Genomic DNA, 13,316 nt, shown 5'->3' with positions numbered 1-13,316 from the left:
CATTGAGTACTTCATCATGATTGAAACAACACAACACAAGCTTAGACATCAGAAGTCAAAACAATCAATTACGGTTAGAAAGTGTTATCAATTGTGACACATGGGTAACCAACGCAACACTTATAGCCAAACATGTACTCTCTTTTGTCTTTTCTTTTGGTATATATGAATATGAGGACTATTACTACTAGCTTAACTCCCCTTAGCAAGCACTTATTTTAATATGAGGACTATTATAGTTACTCTTATTTATTTAATAGTAGTATATAGTTTGCTTCAATGATTTGCTTCATTAATGGAAAAAAAAATTACATATGAAAATTAATATTAGACACATTACATTGAGTAAGAGATTGGCAAAGTAAAAGGGAATTGAACATTGATTTTCTGAAAATCATTCAAATTCGTCAAGAGACTAATGAAACTTGATCTGGTATAGTTTCCTATGAATTTGGGCGTATAATTTAACTGTCTCAGCCAATTGAGAGAAAAAGGAAAAAGAAAGGAAGTACACATCTCCAAAAAAAAAACAAAAAAAACTAAACAGTTTCACATACAATAGAAGCACATAAAAAAAAAACTGTGTAAACATTAAGAAAAGTGCATATTTACTGCGAAGCATCCAATTCAGTTACATGATCAGGTGACAGAAAAACCTTACTCAGCAATCTCTTCAGAGAGAAACCCAACGAAGATGAAGAAGTTTCAGGAACAGAATCACTCACTTCACCATGCTCATTCTCACTACTCTCATAACTGGGAGTAACAACCACAATCTCAACCACACCATCACTATCACCATCAACAGAACCCAATTGAGAATCTCCACTTACCACAATAGGAGCTCTACAAATTGGACAATTGCAATGTGAACTCAACCACATGTCAATGCACTCCATGTGAAAAGCATGGCAACACTTCGGCAATCCCCTTCCAATCTCACCCTCTTCAATAACACTCAAGCAAATGACACATTCCGATTCCTCTGTTTTCTCTGTTCCTTGCACAAACATTGGAATTGCCGAAAGTGAGGCCGAGTCAAGGCCTTTGTTGCACGTGGGTGAGGATTCTATGTTGATACTATGAAAATGGGAAGGTTCCAGAACGCCGGAGACGGTCACCGGAGTTCGCCGCCAGCGAGTCTGCGAACGTGTTTGTGCCTGGAATAAGAACCATTTGGCGTACACATGGAGTAGGAGGACAAAGAGGATTACTAGGAGCAAGGAAACTATGGCTGCGAGCATGATGTTGCTGTTGTTGTCGGAGAACATGTTCCGAGAGAGTTGACTCAGTGAGTTGCTTGGTGACTCGGATTGACTTGGCATTTGAGGGGAGTGAAGTCAGTGTGGTTTACTTGAATGGGGGGAAAAGGTGTATTAATTTTGCGGAAAAGGTTTGAGCTTTGAACTTAAAATGAGATTTTGGGAGGGGACCCAACAAAACAGTCAAGATCCGGTTTGTGAAATGTTGAATTAAAATCTTGTTTTGTTCTTCTACTTGGTTTGGTTTCTTTACAACGCGATGTGAAAATGTTTACGTGAAAATGAAGTCAATAAGAAAAATGTTTGATAAATACCGCATATACTATGGTGTTATTAGAGTATTTAAAATGAAGAATGATTCATGTGGGGGTGCTTGTTGTTGCTGGCTCTAGTAAATAAATGTATTTGTCATGCATTGTGGGATGAGGTTGAGGGGTGCAATTGAAGTCAAAGGAAAAGGAAAATCTCTATATCTAAGGGAGTAATGGGGACTCAATGAGTCATGCATGGGGATGGAGTGAGGGGTTAAGAGAAAAATGGGTCACAATTGAAGCACTCGTGAAGGCAACGGCAGTTGAGGGTAGGTGGGTTTTATTGGATTCATGTGGCAGGTTTTTGTTTATTTATTTGTGGTTTTAGTTGTTAAATTTGGTGCAATTGAAATGAAAGGATCCTAAGATAAAGGCATTATTTATGAGTTATGAGCTATGACTCAAGACCGAGGCATAAAATAAGATATTCTTAGTTCTTTGTAAACTGCATCAAGCCTAAGTCAATCATGAAAAGGGAGGCATCCCTCCACAATTCCTTCACTTTCACATTACTCGTTATCTTTTTAGGGGCTTTCATGCATTTATTAGAACTTTGTCAATATTAGAGGGGGTGGGTTCTGTTATTTGGGTTTGGTAGGGTATATGTGGGACCTCAATTCCTGTTTTAAAGAGATCAACGAGAGTTCAGGGGTCCCATGTGAATGAAACCATACACTAAACTGAAAAGGTTTTTTTTCTTCTCTTTCTTTATTGGACTACCCTACCATAGCCACCAGTCAACTGTTGGTAGCAGTAGAAGATCTTTGCATAGATTCCACCAAATTTTGTTGCATGTTTCCAGCAATGTTTACCGTTTTTAGAGTGGTTAAAGTATTATAGGCTTGCAAAAGGTCCTCTTTTGCAATAATTCACAGGTTTTTTGGACTTGGAAATCATTACGCATGTTCGGTTCATTTTTTCTTTATTTCATTTTATTATTATATCACTCTACGATAAGTTAATTAATTTGACATTAACTCACCAAAAACAAATAATTTTTCATTTTATACAAATTTAGTTACCCAAATACATAATTTAAATGACTGTTTAAAGTTTTTTGTTTTGAGAAGTATCACTATATAGAAATTTACATAAATAATGGAATATTTACTTGTTGCTTTCCATATTCTCAGCGACAGATGTTGGTCCAAACCTGTTTCTTTGAATTCTTGCTAATGGTGACATCTTATAATATTCTAGAAACCAATATTAATAGTCTCAGGTCTCAGCATTTCAAAAAATTTCAACCATGCAGTGGATATGCAGAGTGTAACCAAACAACAGTATGTGTTTTAGTGTAAAATGGAAATGGGGAGAAGTGGAGATGATGGGAAATTTTCAACCATGCTTACAGATGTGTTGAGTAATAAGTATGGTCTCTATTTTGATGTTCAAAATTCTTCAAATTGGAAGCTAAAGAATGCTCATAAAATTTATTAAAAGGGGTTGTTTTAGAAGATTACAATATACACGATAAATTGATAATCATCATTTATTCTTCTCTCATAAAAACAAAAAATGCTGACTTAAATCTATTCTTTCCTTCCAGTTTCTTCTCTCCTTCAGTTATTCATTTCAGTCCATTAGTTTGTATCTTTTCTCTTCGACACCTGTAACTCCCAATTGTATTTCTATTATCGTATGGAGGGGCATCTGTAAATGAGCAAACTCACATTAGATATCTTGCGCAAATTCAAGATTTACATTAAAACGTTTCACAAAATGGATGGTGAGCCTCACAGATTTTCCTTTTTCTAACACCAAAATAACTAAAATTTATTTCCTAAATATTTGCCATGAACTCAATTAGGCATTTTCATCAACTCCATGTTTCACACGAGAGTAAGAACATCACGCTCAGCTAAATACGAATATATTACCTCAATATCTGCAATTTCTTTCAAAGGCCTGTCAGTAAAATAAGCATATAATGCCCTCAAAACTGCCTGTAATGAACAAACTCAAGAATTAAAACAAATCAACCATAGTAGGGCCTATACAAGGGCAAGTTTACATCTAAGTCATGTGAAAACCTGGTGAGATATCACAACAACAGGTGCTCGTTGTCGCTCAAGTTCAATAATTACAGGTTCTAACCTGCATTATTATTAAAATTTAACCTATTTACATCAAACAAGTAGCAGTTTGGAACTAAATAATGTTAAAAGAAGTAATGCATCTACCTTTGAATAACATCTAAGTAAGACTCTCCACGAGGATAACGATACCTAAGTTTGTCCTTATTGCGGGATCTGCAACAAAATAAAATAAAATAAGAATAGTGTTTAAACATTTTTAGACAGCATTGTGCTCCCAACAAGCACTTGCTTTTATATCTAATGTACCATTTGCATTCAACTGGAAATAAGACAGATTACAAGCTTGTGACATACTCATACTCCTCTGGCATGTTCTTCTTGATTTCTTCATACGTCATCCCATCACACACACCAGCATTTATCTCATCAAGTGCGCGCCATTGTATCTAACATATATAGATAGTAAGTGCAGGAGCACTAATAACGTATACTTTAGTCAATCCATATTTCCTGAATTAAGGATGACACTAACCTTTGGAAACCCAACAATTGGACCTGCTGTCAAAATTGTTCGCTGCAGTGTACTAGTCCATATCTAGACACCATTTACAAACATCACAAACCATTCATCATTTCAATATTTTGCACATATTTATTATAAGCTTACACACGCAGCTCGTTCTGATTTGAGACGCTTTTCAACAAATTTGGCAAGCTTCTTTTTATAAAGTTCTCCAGCCTCACTGTTGAAACAAATTGCATTGTGTTTCAGTTAGCCAGATGAAAATTCATAGCAACTTTTGTTAAAGAAACTAGATGACATTTGTAAAAAAAAAAGGGCAAATACAAAATAATTCAACAGATAGAGGAAATAAAACCATTGATCTTTGCATGACAGCTGTTAGAATCAATTTTTCAATCAAGTCTTGAATCAAAGAGCAGCTTGTATTTTTTTCTATTTTTTTTTCAGTGAAGTGGGTGGGACACCCAAACGGCCAAACATAGTAGTATAGCAAGAAGAAAGAAAGAAAACTAATACACGACAACATAAAAGCTATTAGTTTTTAAAGATGATATGTATCCATAAGTTCCAAAAGATGCCAGAGCAGGACAAAAAAGCCAAGAATTAGGGCCCTTTCGTTGAAGCTTTAAAAATCAATACTGTGATATAGCTTTTTCTAGAGCTTTTTTCAGAAGTTATTGTGTTTAGCTTATGAGAAAAGCACTAAGACAGTTTTTTCAGAGGCTTTTCTTTTTTGGAAAAGCTTACATAATTATTATCACGTTTTTAAAATATTTTTTAATTAACAAAAATATTTTTTCCTTAAAAAAATGCAAATAAATGAGCCATTAGTTTTCACTTTTCATTAATAACAAGGTCGGACTGTGCTAATCAGTCTTAAATAAATAAGGACTTCACTGCCTAACAACACCAGAGAAAATAAACAAACTTTACTACATCCGATGATTCTAATTTCTAACCATATGTCCTCACTCCTCAATAATATTAACATTACATTGAATGGAGACAGAAGCCAAATATTAGAATATACCTTAATGCAGAGTCTCCTCCAATTCTGCCTCTCACATTATACTGACTTTCTCCATGCCGGGTAAGTAATATTGGGCGTGGTGTAAGATGTGTATTAACCTGCAAGATAATAACAAATCACCATAGAAGCTTACAAGTGATTTGCAGTTGCATTTACTGAATTCACATTATTAATCTTCCAACAAAAACGATTATCACAGAAGTTAAAGTAAAATTGTCCCTTTCCCTAAGCTTATTTTCAAATTTCATTTTTGTCATACAAGCTTTATTTGTTTTAAGTTTGTCCATTATGTTTTGAAATGCCATCAAAGTTTGTCTCTAGCTCTATCATCCTCCAAAAACTCCACTAACTAAATTAGCATACGTTGTTTAAGTGCTTAAGATGTTCTAAACTAATCATTTACGATTTCAATGTTAATAAACATTAGTGTTAATTGTTCTCAATTATAACTCAAATTTTCTATTTGAACATATTTATGTCACATCCAGCATCAGATTAATAAAAACTTTTTGGCCACCTTGAAAGGCCCGTCATTCCATGAACTGGTGACCAAAAAATCAACACAATCATCAGACTTGAAAATGTTCCTAAAATACCAATCAATTACAGAAGTTCAATTATAAATTTTGTTATCTGAATCCAGTCAAAACACTGTGTGCAATATGTGAATTAGTAGAGAATTTCTCTATCTTCAAAGGGAAAAAGGTCAAAATTACAGCAAATTCCCTCTATATTTTCTTGTTAGGATATAAAACCATTCATGTATCCTGACTTCATAGCTAAAACTTACAGTATAGTTGGCCCATGACAGGAGACCAGAATCTTTGCCCAAGATTCCCCCCCCCCCCCCCCTAAACTAAATGTTGAGTTCCAGTGCAAGGTAGGTAGACCTGTGCAGTGTCTATACTTTCAAACCAAAAGTTCATGTCAGGGGGTGTGATATAAATACAAAACCATTCGTAAACCAAATAAATAAACACAAAATCATTGATATGCATTCATTTAATAGCTGGAGTGTTTTGGATAGTTGGTCTATGACATTTGTCAATATTTTACTGGGTTACATATTAATTAACTTAATCATTTGTTTTGTTTATCTATGTATCAGTGAAGCTTTGACAGTAATTCACTACATTCTTCAAAGAAACTTACCAAGAAACATACTATCCGCCCAGGTAGGTAGCCACTGATATTTTTCACCTAAACCAAAAGATAGAACTTACAAATCATTAACAAATTAAAGTCACCCTGTAAACCATGTATCTAAATGTTGCAAGAAATTCGAGACACACACACACACAGGAAAATTGTCCCTTACTACTAAGCATAACTTTTAGATCAAGTGGTTTGTTGATATGGTATCACAGCTTGGTCAACCAAGATGCCCAGGGTTCAATTCGTATTTTAGAGCCTAACTCGGTCTGATTCTGATCATAAGTTTGTCACCCAACAAAGTTTAGAACTGACTAATGAGTCTTTCTAATTTGTTTGTGTTATAATATGTTGTATAGTTCAGATACTGGTAAGTGATCTGTATAAACTTAATGCATTCATATGGTACTAATATGCCTTTCCAACACATTCTTTAAAGAACAAGCATGATTTCAGTTCTACACTTGCAATGAATTATGAAATAATAATTAAGATTTAAGACAGGTTACAAAGTGGACTAAAGGATACTTTATTTATAAGTTAGAGATGAAAGTGAAATCATGCTATTTTCCCACACCAAGGTTTTAGATCAAGTTAAACTATTAGAATCTATTAAAATGTTACTAACCCAAACCACAGGTACTATATGGACAACAAACATGCATGATGCATATCAATTATCAAACTTGAAATACCAGCAAACCAGACAATGATTTATGTAAAATTGTTCAGTTTGCCTCATAAAATGACATAATTAAATGTAAACCTTACTTGTATTTGCCCTCCATGTCCACTGGCCATGTCAATCATTTTTATGTAAGATCCTTCTTCTACCGTCTCATAAACCTGGCATATGAAATCAACATTATTTAAAGCAAAAGCTCACCTTGAATAGCCATTAAAATTTGAAAGTACATATGAAAGACTTGCCTTCTCATAGTTGGCGACACGTTCTTTAAAGTCCCGCAATCCAGCCTCAAAATCTGATCTGCAAAAGAAAAGCTAATTGTATATGTATCTACAATTCCATATACTCATTAAGATAAGATGTCGTTGGTTTAAAAGGAAACATTACACTTCTGCATAGTCAGGACTTTGCTGAATTTTAAAGCGAATATTCCTCTCAATTATGTCTACATCATTGCATATTGTTTCCAGAAAAATGATCTGTAACAAAAAAGCAAGGAAACATCAGAAGACTTCGAAATTAAGAATATCATTTTCATATCATATTATCATACATATTACATAGCAGTACCCATCTGTGAGACTCTGACTACAATACCTTGCATCTACCTTCAGCCAATTTCATCAGCATGTTTCTTCGCTGCTTGCTACTGTTTGTGGCATCAAATATCCCAACCTAAATCCAAATTAAAACTTAAGTTAAGAAAAAAAACTTGAAAGAAGGCTTAAAGTAAAAAAGTTATCTAAAAGAATGAATTTACCTGGCCACCTTCTTGCATCCAAGATATCATATCTTCAAATGCCATCTTTGCTACCTAGTGGTACATGACATATTAAAACTATTTTACACACAGAAAAGTTGACATGGAGTTAAATTTTACCAGAATCATCTACGACAAATTGCTAGGTTCAGTGTACACATCTTAACATTCAGGAAAATAAATGCATATTGTTGCATTTATTATGTTCATTATATAAATATCAAGTACATGGTGTAGTTGAGTTGAGACACGATTTTAAGCATATGCGTCTCTCTCTCTCAAAGGACATTATAATTTTTATTCAAGAAACACTGCTTTGTATGCTTCAAAACCAAAACAGTAACTAAACTCTTATTGAAAGACTACAAAAATTCATAAAACTAGTTCCTGAAAATATTTATTCTCCTACATGTACCAGATTGGCAGATCATTTAGTCATAAAATAATTTGAACACAGAATTATTTAGGACTAAATATATATATATATATACATATTAAAAAGCCAAGAGTCAAAAGATAATTAGTTGAATGTAATAAGATTGTATAGTCTAGAAGCAACATCTTCAACTAATCTTATTGAATAAGTAGTTATGTACGAGTTGGTTCTATTATTGAAAAGGAAATAGGGTTAAATTGTTTTCATATAAGCTGTAAGTTTTTTCTTAATCTATCCGAGAAAGCTTATTGAAATAATCTAAAAACAACTTATGTACATATCATAAGTTATTTTCATAAGTTCTCTTAAACACTTACACAAGTGCTTATACTATAAATAAGTTTAAAATAAACTCTTACAAATGCACCCTGATTATACGCATCTACAACCTAATTATTCACAACCAATATAAATTACTCTTTCACATATTCAAATAAAAAATATTATTTTCCAGAAGTTACCTCGTTACGTGCCTCCACACCTTCAGGATTGTCAGCTCGAAAGAAATCAGCAAACTGCATAGAAGAATATGACATGTATTGTAAGTTTTCCTAGAAAGCATAACAGTACCATAACATCATGATTCCAAGAATGAAACTAACATAAACCAGGGAATCAAGCACCCATAGTGATCACATAATGATGATGTAGCGCAATTTCAAAGTTGATGACATTGCAAAGAATGAGAGATTTATCAAAGAAATGGCAATGTTAGATTTAACAAAATTAGTTGGCTAAATGTCAATTTTGGTCCTTTATATTTTACTAATTTTTCGTTTTGGTACCAATTCACATATTTCCAGGTATGCCCATAATTCCAACCATTGTCCTTAAGGCATAAAAAAGTCATGAAACCAGCAGCACATCTAAAACCAATATAAAGTTCAAAGAACATCAACAACTGTTGGCCTTCTCTGTAGTCTGAATTCCCTGGTGTTTCAAATCAGTATTATTCCACCCTTCATATTGCATTTGTTAAAAAGTCCACTAAGAATCCCTTTAAGCACAAGATTTGTATTACTCTAGTATGCTAACAGTTTCAAATCAAAGCCCCGTATCAATTATTTAAAATTTTGTCAAATCTAACATCTGGGAATGGGGTGTGTCCTAGGTGTGGATGTCTATAGCATAATTGCTGATGTTGAGAAGAAACAATTACAATGAATCAATCCCTATATGTCTCTAGTTGAACTTAACCAACAAAATCTTTTTTTTGTTTTTAAACTCCAATAATCCTTATTGCATCCTCAAAATCAACTGAGAACCCTAGATATTACTCATTAAACTTTAGAAAAATAACAATCTCTAGATAAAGAATTCTTAGACACTGGAATTATTTTCACCTACCGAATCCTCTAATCTACACGAACATGAAACATATCAATTCTTATGACAAACTGCACAATGCGTCATGCAATAAGAGACACATCTAACATTATTATAAAAAAATACACAAAATATATATTAAATATCAGAACAAATTTATACACTAATGACAATTATTCTGCAATTTCAGTCTATAGAATGTAGATAAACAGTACATGAGAGAGCGTAAACTATTCAATTGATTCTTCTACATTAAGTTTACCTGACTAGAACCATGCTTAAGGCGACGATACTGCAACATTGAAACATAAGTTTTGTTAAATTCAAACTTGACATATTTCCTGTCTTCCATTAGATACAAGACTACTGATTACTAAGAAGAATGAGTCAAGAATGAGAACAACCTTACCAACATTGAAGTGTTTGGTATTATGACCTAACCATCGAAGATATCTTGTAAGTTTAGCTGCAGTGTAAGTCTTGCCTCGAGCTGGCAAACTCACCTAAGAAAAAGAAACTAGTTAGAAATTATTCATTTCAAATATTTTATTTTACTAAATAAGATGAAGTACAGAAGGGAATGTGGCATTTTTTTTCCAGGTACATCCAAATTCTAACTTCTCAAGATGTCTCTTATTGAATCTCACTCAAAACTCCAACTCAAAGCCCATAACAAAGTGATAACAAGTGTTGCTTAAAAAGTTTGTGTAATACCATGACAATCGCCAAATGTCTATGCTCTTTGGGACCTAGCATCTGATCAGCAATCGCAGCAGCTGCAACAGCTCCAGCAGCAGCTGGAATTGAATTCTGTCATAAAACCAGGAGGGGGGGAGCAGAAGTAACTATTTGTTAATAACCCCAATTGAAAAGTTTGATGCAACATAAATTAATCCAGTGTAAATAAATTTTAATAATAAACAAAAAAATGGAAATCATTTATGCAAACCTTAGTATCAGTGACCAAATTAAGATTAGTGAAAGCATTTGAACTAGAAGATTTTACAAGTCTGGGAACTCCAACACCCCTATCAACAAGAAGTCCCCTCAGATCGTCTTCCTTTTGCAGAGGGGAAATTGTTCCCACAGACTGAGATTTAACCATTCCAGGACTTTGGTACACCTTAGATGGATCAGGGACATTAACCTCCGTCAACTAGTTGGAACATCAACATAGCCTATTAGATGTGATATATTGCATAATCAAGAATCCATATAACCCATTAGCTTACTTTTTTTCTCAGCCTCAAGAAGAGGCATTGTGCGTTTTAAACATCATTTGTGCAGCTACTTGTTAGTTATAAAATGATCTACAATCCCAATTTCATGAAACTAGTGATACAGGAAAATAATTCAGAAAGTATACAAATAAAATCCTAATTATTAGCAACAAATATACAGGACCAAAGTAGAAGATATTTTCTCTAAATTAGAGATACTTTCCAACACTTTATCAGCACAGCTTTAGTTACTTATCAAAGGAAAACAGAGATAGAGAGTAAAATTAGCACATTACACTACAAAGCATCAACATACTAGCCAGTGTCACACTTTAGAAATACAAAAGATGCGTCTAAGCTGATATGTTGAGCATAAGAATCTACTTCCTTGACCAATTAAATTCTTTTAAGGTAAATACAACTACAAATCCATCACAGCTTCTGGTTCTGGTAAAAAGACTTCTGAATACGTCACAAATAACCACAGATTCATCAAAATTATTTCAAAATATCTCTAGACTGATTTTACATATTTTTTACCAATCATTTTTAGAAAGTAAAATCATGAATTTGAAATGTGAATATGGAAGTTAAACCTTTACTGTCTCTGGTTGATTGATCATAGAAACACTGCCATCTACAGTAGAAGATGAAATGCTGGCAGACCCACTGCCTAGTGATCTGGGATTCTCTGTCAAGTTAGCCGCATATACAGGTGCTGAACTTGCAGAAACAGGGGGAGATGGAACAATATAATGCTCAAGATCAAGTTCCAAACTCGCAGATGAGATGTTCTGAATAAAAAGTAAAAATTAAGCATGAGATACAGTTTAATTGTTAGCAAAAAGTTGTTTCATATACACATTAACTGAAAGTTGGAAAAAGAGAAAAGAGCAGGGCATATAAAGGGCATCAGTTAAGATACATGATCAACACTGGCAATGTAAGATACAGACAAGCACTTCTACAAGAAACTATTGAATTTCACCTGACTAATCACTTGACCATTGACAATAAATATTTTGCACTATCAATTTAAAAAGTACTACAGAAAAAATTACAGGCCCATGACAGAATGAGTGAATGACAACTGAAATTGGCTGGCATTAAAGGAAAAAAACCTGAGTCCTGAACAGTGCTCTCAAAACTAAAAGAGAAATAAATTCATTGTGCATAATTGGACTATCACGGTGACCATGGTTAGAAAACCTGATTCTTAATGTCATGCACCCCCACACCACAACCACAACCCCATCTTCCAAAGCGATAAACAAACAAAGAAAACTGGTAATTGGAGGAGTCTTACCTCACTACCTGTCTGAACCTCTGAATTTATGCTGACATCAGGTATCCCACGTACAGTTGAAAGACGGAAATTCTCCTGATAAGCCCTCCAACTAGCTGCAAGATCAAAGGGAGAAGCCCTTTTTGCTTCCACAAATACTCGATACTCAAGAACTTGATCACTATCAAGCCTAAACAAAGCCAGCCTGTCACCATCTTGCAATGCTCCCCCAATAAGTACTCGACTTGGACCCTCCTCAATAAAACAAGGATTATCGATGTACTTGGGCTTCAAAAGGAACTTAAACTCTAAAGCTTCTGAAAATTCCAAACAAAATCAAAACTTCAGGTTACAAATGCAGTCTAGTACACAACCCCTGTTACCTCAGCAAGACAATCACCAAAACTAACCTTCAAGACATCTTAAGACCATCTTATTAAAGCTATCACTCAATACTGAGTAAAACTTTGCATCTTGTTTTTAAAAAAAAAATATGTTTTACATAAATTATACAACTTACTCCCTCCGATCTCAGATATAAGGAAAAAAAACTGATTCAAGCTAATTAAGAAAGTTAATTAACCACATTTAATTGCACCAATTTCAATTGTAGAGTAAATTTTTTCCCAACTTATCCTTCATAAGAACTTGGTACCAAGAATAAAAAAGAGTCATTCAAACTCGCACCTCAATTAAATGAATGATATTTCAGAGTAACATTAAATAAGGTAAAATTGTTGGAATTTTCATGTATTTAAGACCAAGAAAATGATTTTTTTTCTTATTCTTATATTTGAGACAGGAGAGAGTAATTTAAAAGGAAAAGCAAACATCAAGCAAGTGAGAAAGCATTACCGTGATTGGGTGGAACGACAAAGCTCAACTCCCACACTGACGCTGATTCCCGTTCCATAGAAAGCTGAAAATTTTGCACCAAAAACAACAACAATAAGAAAAACTAAGACAGACCCAGAATAATAGCAACGAAATGGTGAAATGGGTATGAATCAAAATTACAGCTTTGGAAGGATCCAAAGAAGGGCAAGAGCCAGATACGTGAGGGAGAAGGTCCCTAGAGAGAGTGAGATTGGGATTCTCCATCTTCACCGAAACATAGAGCAATTCCGGGATTCCTAACGGCGATTGGTGAAGGCCATCTCGGTCTTCTTCAATATTCCCCACCATTGATTCTTCAGAGTTTCGTTACAGTGTATTAGCAGTAGCAGCAGCAGTAACAGCTGAACTGAAACGGAACGAAAGGTTTTTTAACGATGTGTGTGTTAA

The 13,316-nt window shown here is 34.1% G+C and overlaps 2 protein-coding genes across 4 annotated transcripts; both read right to left on the bottom strand.

Moving 5' to 3' along the window:
* Positions 1–361: 361 nt before the first annotated feature.
* On the bottom strand, positions 362–1,803 carry LOC114371777 (RING-H2 finger protein ATL63-like). Its single transcript, XM_028329117.1, has one exon. The coding sequence runs from the start codon at positions 1,323–1,325 to the stop codon at positions 609–611; it is 717 nt and encodes a 238-aa protein (XP_028184918.1). The 5' UTR covers positions 1,326–1,803; the 3' UTR covers positions 362–608.
* Positions 1,804–2,898: 1,095 nt separating this feature from the next.
* On the bottom strand, positions 2,899–13,316 carry LOC114396737 (6-phosphofructo-2-kinase/fructose-2,6-bisphosphatase-like). 3 transcript variants are annotated; one of them, XM_028358883.1, is made up of 23 exons: positions 13,050–13,315; positions 12,888–12,951; positions 12,054–12,349; positions 11,344–11,541; positions 10,477–10,683; positions 10,242–10,337; positions 9,932–10,030; positions 9,790–9,819; positions 8,663–8,716; positions 7,766–7,819; positions 7,603–7,680; positions 7,393–7,484; positions 7,248–7,305; positions 7,089–7,163; positions 6,318–6,365; positions 5,166–5,263; positions 4,280–4,355; positions 4,145–4,207; positions 3,967–4,058; positions 3,757–3,825; positions 3,607–3,670; positions 3,454–3,519; positions 2,899–3,226 (listed from the first exon to the last, which is right to left on the bottom strand). In XM_028358883.1, the coding sequence occupies exons 1-23, from the start codon at positions 13,215–13,217 to the stop codon at positions 3,149–3,151; spliced, it is 2,223 nt and encodes a 740-aa protein (XP_028214684.1). In that variant the 5' UTR covers positions 13,218–13,315; the 3' UTR covers positions 2,899–3,148. The 3 variants fall into 3 exon arrangements, with proteins under 3 accessions (XP_028214684.1, XP_028214689.1, XP_028214695.1); XM_028358888.1 differs by having other exon boundaries at positions 10,477–10,650; XM_028358894.1 differs by having other exon boundaries at positions 3,149–3,226; positions 13,089–13,316.

This window comes from Glycine soja, chromosome 2 (genome assembly GCF_004193775.1).
Source record: "Glycine soja cultivar W05 chromosome 2, ASM419377v2, whole genome shotgun sequence".
Classification (NCBI taxonomy): Eukaryota; Viridiplantae; Streptophyta; class Magnoliopsida; order Fabales; family Fabaceae; genus Glycine; species Glycine soja.
The sequence above is the reverse complement of the archived record's forward strand: the minus strand, read 5'-3'. Positions and strand labels throughout refer to the sequence as shown.

Coding starts and splice junctions, on each gene's coding strand:
- LOC114396737 (XM_028358883.1), bottom strand. CDS start 13,217: ATGGTGGGGAATATTGAAGAAGACCGAGATGGCCTTCACCAATCGCCG. Junction 5,264..6,317: donor GGCGGATAGTATGTTTCTTG/GTAAGTTTCTTT, acceptor ATTATCTTGCAG/GTTAATACACATCTTACACC. Junction 4,059..4,144: donor CAATTGTTGGGTTTCCAAAG/GTTAGTGTCATC, acceptor TATATATGTTAG/ATACAATGGCGCGCACTTGA.
- LOC114371777 (XM_028329117.1), bottom strand. CDS start 1,325: ATGCCAAGTCAATCCGAGTCACCAAGCAACTCACTGAGTCAACTCTCT.